The sequence below is a fragment of the Aptenodytes forsteri genome, unplaced genomic scaffold (assembly GCF_000699145.1).
Source record: "Aptenodytes forsteri isolate BGI_AS27 unplaced genomic scaffold, ASM69914v1 Scaffold50, whole genome shotgun sequence".
Classification (NCBI taxonomy): Eukaryota; Metazoa; Chordata; class Aves; order Sphenisciformes; family Spheniscidae; genus Aptenodytes; species Aptenodytes forsteri.
Window position 1 is genome coordinate 5,497,426 of NW_008795126.1, and position 6,043 is coordinate 5,503,468.

Sequence of the window (6,043 nt, forward strand, 5' to 3'; positions counted from 1 at the left end):
TTAACTTTTCTTTCTTAAAGCAGGGTAATTGGATGAAAAAAAAAAAAAAAAAAACCACTTACATTCATCCATCTTTCAAGGGATTCTCAGCATTTTCCAAACTTTATCTTGAGCATCCAGCAATGCAGTAATTGAAAATGCATTTTTCTGCATTTTGATAGACTGCAGTCTACCAACTTGTACCTTGGTCTTTGTTCTACCCATCTTGAAATGAAAAATTTCTCAACAAATGTACAGATACCATAAAGTTAGTTTAAAATATACCATGGAAACAAATTTTGATAGCAATGAAAGGGTTGAGTGATTTTTTTTTCTTATATTAAGTACAAATGCTCAACAAGTAATACATTCTTTTTCAGTCACTTTCTACTTAACGGACAGCAATATTTCCTTGCAAATATTTACACTTACCTCCTAAAGAAAGCATGTTAGTGTTCTGAAAACACAGTAATTGTTTACACCTCAAAATACTCAGGGAGGGAAATATTAGCTCCACAATACACAGAGTTTAAAAGGAGTATCTACAACACAAAGTGGAGCACAGCACTGAAATCCTGAAATAACCGGGGAATAAGCTCCAAAACTGGAAGACTCCGCTTGAGCTAGCTGATTAGTATTTCCACATGGAGTCCCAAAGAATTGTGTAGACATATTAAAGCTCACAGTGATCTCCACATTGCAATCCATTACATGACACTGACGTGTTCAAAGCAGTTTGCCAAGAGTCACAAAGCATGGCTAAGAGTTAAGCTAAGACTGATACATTTTAAAGACTCAGACAACAGTTTCAAGAAAACTTCAAATTCTGCCAATTATGTCCAAATTAATTGGACAAGAACACTATCAGCCAACCCCAAAGGGGAAGTGTTCCCTTCACACAACACCAAGGAGTCTGAACCTTGTTTTTCTCCATCAAATAGGTCAATCAGAAGTCATAACCAGCACAAGCCCAGCTCAGATTATATCCTCTCTCAGAAGCCCTTAGAGCTAGGAAAAAAAGAACACAGACTACATAAGAAGCATAAACCCTAGAACTGCTTTCTCCTTAATCCATGCTCCATGGCAATTGGTAAGTAGCATCAGACACAAAGCTTAGGACTACAGCAATATTAAATGCAACGTGATATGCAAGAGTTTTGAGTTATATAGGCTATATCACCACCTTAATCGCATATTTGCTACATCACCATCATAGTTTTGGACTCATGTCCTACCCTCATATAGCAGCAGAAGCCCAAGGCTTATTTCACTAAGGCTCCCACTCTTCTTGGTATGCTTCTGACCAGGGGCGAGATCCTGCCCTCACCTACTAACAGAAATTAAGAAAGTATGTATGCGTATACGTATCTTTGCATATATGTCACAAACAAAGAAGATCTGGTGCAAGGATATGCTCGCTTACTTGTGATCAATCCGGATTATAAACTACAGGAGAAACAGGGGAAAAAATTTTGACAAAAGCATCGTACATCTTGGATTAATCTTTTGCCATGTATGAAACACTTCCAGCTCATTCAGCAAGTCTAAAACGTAGCTCTTCTCCTGCTGAAGGCAAATCACTTGAGTCGAGGTAATTTTTAAGCGTTCTGAGACTGCACAGTTGCATACAAAGCAAATTCTACTGCTGGATGCAGTGTAAAGACATGCTGTACCAAGATTCTGGAATGTAAGCCTTACTAGAAAACACAAATTCCTCATTGAGACAGGTAAGTACAATACTTAATGCCCTAACTGCAATACCGATCTGTAGTAGCATACCATGCAATGACAGCAGGACATGTGCTGTTAATGCCTAAATTGCAAGCCACAATGAAGCTCTAAATTCTTCATCTGACTCCTGTGGGATAACACTCCCTTAAATAATTAAGTGGTAACGACCAAGAGAATTCAGAGTGGTAAGTCCTGCTATTAACCAATTTTCCAGAACATCTCCAAGGTTTTCCAATGTTCTCATTTAAGTCAAGATCCTGCACTAAAAGACACCAAGTAATTTGCATAAGGACTTTTTCCAATATTGATGTATTCCCACCATGAAGAAAAATGCAAACGACAAAAGGGAACAAAAGATTAACAGTTATCTAGGATTTAGTTAGATCCCCTCATTTACCAGAAAAGTTCAAATCTAACACCAAACTACAGCAGTGTTTTAATATTTGTGGCTCCTCCACAAATTTAAGCCACAGAAAAAAACATATCCTGTGCAGGTTGCTGAGTGAAACTTCAAACAGCCTCACAAATTAAGTTGGAGAAGAAATCATGTCTTCTGAGAAGAAAGGCAAAGCCCCTAAGCACCAAAGCTTCATTATAAAATGAAACAAAAGCAGCTAATTAGAATCTCTCAAATACTCACCTGCTATAGAAGTAATACTGTGTAACAGATACCTAAACAAGCTAAGTGTCTAAAAGGATTTATGAACCTGCTAGAAAATACAACTAACAGGGATTTCAAAAGATCATAAACATTTTTTTTTTTTGCCCTGAAGGAGCATCAAATATGACATACTGACACAAGTTCATCATCAAGTTGACTTGAAAATACCTTCAGAGATAAAAATTCCACAGTCTCCTTGGAAAATCTTTACCTGAGTTTACTTGCTGCGATTAGAAAGTTTTTCTGAATACTTTATCTGAACTCCCCTGCAGCCATACAAACCTTACTCCTTGTCCTAGCCACCAAGCTCATAAAAAGAAACTTTCCTTCCCTTTCACAGCCATCCTTTATATAGTTACATAATGTAAAATGCCTCCATCAGTATTTTTCTAGACAAAAATCGTTTCAGAACCTGATGTATTTGCTGTAGCTCTCCCCTAAGCTCCAAATTCTCCACGCTTTTCTAGTAAGTGGTACCCAAACCTGAACAAAGTTTTCTAACTTGAGGTTTTGTATGGAAATAATGCAAACCAAGTTTGAATACCAAAAGTACACAGATATTTAAACAACAAAGTAGCCTGTAAGATGAAGATTGCCATATTTTACCTTATGTGTAAAGTTAACCTACCTATTCCTGAATTTGCTCCCGTGATTATAACCACTTTTCCACTCAAGTCACGACCCTGGAGTATTTCCATTGCAGTACTGTTTCCATCATATTTTTGTCTAGTAGTAGGTTTTACTGGATTATCTTCAACTGTAAAGGCCAGTCTTGGGTCAAGGTAGGTAGTCCTTTTGTTTATGTGGCTGCAAAAGAACACAAAAATTCAACTGCTTGGACCCTTCTGTATTCTGCATTTAGATTTTAAATGTATTTCAACCACTGTTGTGTACAATTCCTGTGGATTATTTAAATTTAAAAAAATCAAATTATTTTTTCAATTTTGTTAAAATAATCCCAATTACTTTTTTCATCAAACATTTTTCCAGTTATGACAGCGTCCATTAATAATTGTATTCACATACTTCACAACGCCATTCTGAACTTCATGTGAACCCCTGACACAGAAAGCAGAATTTTGTCAAGGGAAAAATCTCATTATATTAGGGAAGATCATGTTCTCTTAGGAGCTCTATAAAAGGGGCCTACGCTACTCCCTTGAAACAATATACCAATGAGAAATGTAGCTCAGTACTTTTTTCTCAAACAACTGAAAACAAATAGCTTCTCATCAGCTCAGCAAATGGCACAAATTTGGGTCAGGCTCACCTTTCTAAAACCAAGTTTTAGTTTTCTTCAGACATTTATCAGAAAGAGACACTAAGCAACAACTTTCAGTCTTCAGCCCTTAATTACAGGACAGAGAGGCTACACTTACTATTTTGGCCTGTGAATATTCTTCATTCTGCCAAGTCAGTTTAAGATAACTACCCCATTTTGACATTGAAAAAGATACAAAAGCAAGTGTTCCCAGAAATCTTTCTACTTCTGTGAACTTCCTCCTCCCTTACCTCTCTAAAAATCTTTGCTAGCTCAATCCCTGTCCTCTTTTCTTTCTATGCTTTACATTGCAAGCGAGTCAGAGCTGTAGCAATTTTGTTTCATCCTGTATGTTTAAAGCACTCCTGCAATGTTAACAATCAGCCATGAAGATCTGAGTACGTTTTTAAAGTTATCTGTACAGAGTTTATCCATAAAGGTATACAAACAAAATAAGCCTACGTAACCATTGCCTGAGAGTCAGCTCACATTTTGAGATGTGGATGTGCAAGTCACTTCAATCTGCCACCCAAGCTAGTACTTCTGTGCACATGGAGAATTCAGAAAACCACAAATGAGTGTTTAGACACTGCTACTACTGTAATATCTGCATATGGATTCTGAAGTTGTACTTATCAATTTCTTTGTCTTTCCAGCTGATATTGTCACAGTATCGTAACTCAAAAAGGCTACCCAACATAAAACACAGTTGTCCTGCTTGTCCATATTCTGCATTTTGACATACTTACTCTACAAAATAGACTTGTCCATTTTCATCAGTCTCCTGCTCCCATCCATATGGCAGACCTAGGAAACACATAAAACATTATCTTTTTTCAGACATTAGAGTACACTCAGATTTGAAGTTTAAGTGATTTCTCAGACAGACGTGACAAAATTCTGCATTATTTCTGTAGGCAATGCAGCTACCTGCTGCACTTAAATATTGGAACTTGAAAGAAGGATTGCTTCCCTAATCACATGCAATTGCTCTCTAATAAAAGTACAATATACAGGAGACCTGGTACAACTGTAATGACCAGCATATTAAGTACAAAGATAATCTAAAAATTCTTTATAAAGATTATTTCATGTTATAGCACAAACCAGCAAAATGCAACCATGCTTCCTAGTACATACACATCTATACTGCACACAGTTTAGTATCTATCCCTGGTAAAGCAAATAGCAAAAACTTTGAACTAAATATAGGAAAAGTTACATGTAACACATACCACAAGTTGGAAGATCAAAACCCTCAAGTGGGTATGGGATACGTTAAATCGAACCTAAATGATTCTATGAAGTTGGAAGGACAGATAGAAGAACAAAAATGACAAATCTTTACAAAATAAATTCTTATATAAAAGACCCTACGGAAGTACTTAACAGATAGCATTCCCAGTATTTCTAATCCTGGCTGAAAAGTATTCAATTATAATTCAATCGGCTCAAAATCTACTGAAAACATTCCAGTTATAGTCACATTACCAATGCCAAAAGAAATATGGCTTGTCAACAGTATAGTACCCCCAGGGATGCCATATAGAAGCTTCTGGGAAGATCTAATTTAAGGCACTGATCCAAGGTCCTTAAGAAGTCATATACTTTTGGAAGTGTCCTGCAACATTGGCTGTCTTCTGTTCTGGCACAAACATTCAATTGGGTTAGGGAAAACAAGTAAAATGAAAACTAATGGGACTTCCTTCTGTGCCAGGGATATTCTTTGATGAAATATATTCTTTGGAGAATATAATCCAACTATAAATATTATCTGATGGACACCAGGATATCAGAACCCAATCAAAGAATTCCAGCCTTTGACTATATGCTTTACAAGCCACACTAAAACAATCCCTTTATTCTGGAATTAGTACTTTGGCTTTATGGAGCAATACAAGAAAACCATAAAACTGCAAAACAATCACTCTACATGGACACGATCACATAGGTAAAGCCCCACTGAAATCAGCTGTATTTTGCAAGCTCAGTTTGCCTAGGTGATTAGCATCAACTAGAAGATCAAAGTGAGATCTATTTCCTGCACAAACTCCAGCTGATGTTTGTAATGTAATTTCAGTTCATTACAAAAGGTTAACACAAACCTCCTGCGACACGTTTCCTCTTCCCAGACTTAGGATGTTCCCACTGTGTTTTTTCTTCCAGGTGGCTGTAGGAAAAGTTTAAGATTTTAAGAAATTGCTAGTAATTTTTCTGATGTAATCAAATTTTTTTTTCATACAGTAAATACAGTTTAACTTTTTTTTTAAATACAGTTCAGAAAATGGCTTGTCTTCTACAAAAAAAGAAACAAGACAATCCCTTGTTTAAGAAAGGTCAAAACTGCTGTTAGAAGTTATCAGGCTTCCATATTGCCACAGTTCTGCAGGAAAAGTAACTAACCAGAGAGC

General features: G+C 36.5%; 1 protein-coding gene across 1 annotated transcript in view; it reads right to left on the reverse strand.

Moving 5' to 3' along the window:
• The window catches only part of WWOX (WW domain containing oxidoreductase), a 547,096-nt gene extending 541,290 nt beyond the window's left edge, over positions 1-5,806 (reverse strand). Inside the window, exons 1-3 of the mRNA XM_009277308.1 lie at positions 5,738-5,806; positions 4,382-4,439; positions 3,000-3,178 (exon numbers count right to left, since the gene is read on the reverse strand). Of these exons, the coding sequence (XP_009275583.1) occupies positions 3,000-3,069 (70 nt within the window). The 5' untranslated portion in view covers positions 3,070-3,178; positions 4,382-4,439; positions 5,738-5,806. The remainder of the gene's footprint in view (positions 1-2,999; positions 3,179-4,381; positions 4,440-5,737) is intronic.
• Between the last annotated feature and the right edge of the window lie 237 nt (positions 5,807-6,043).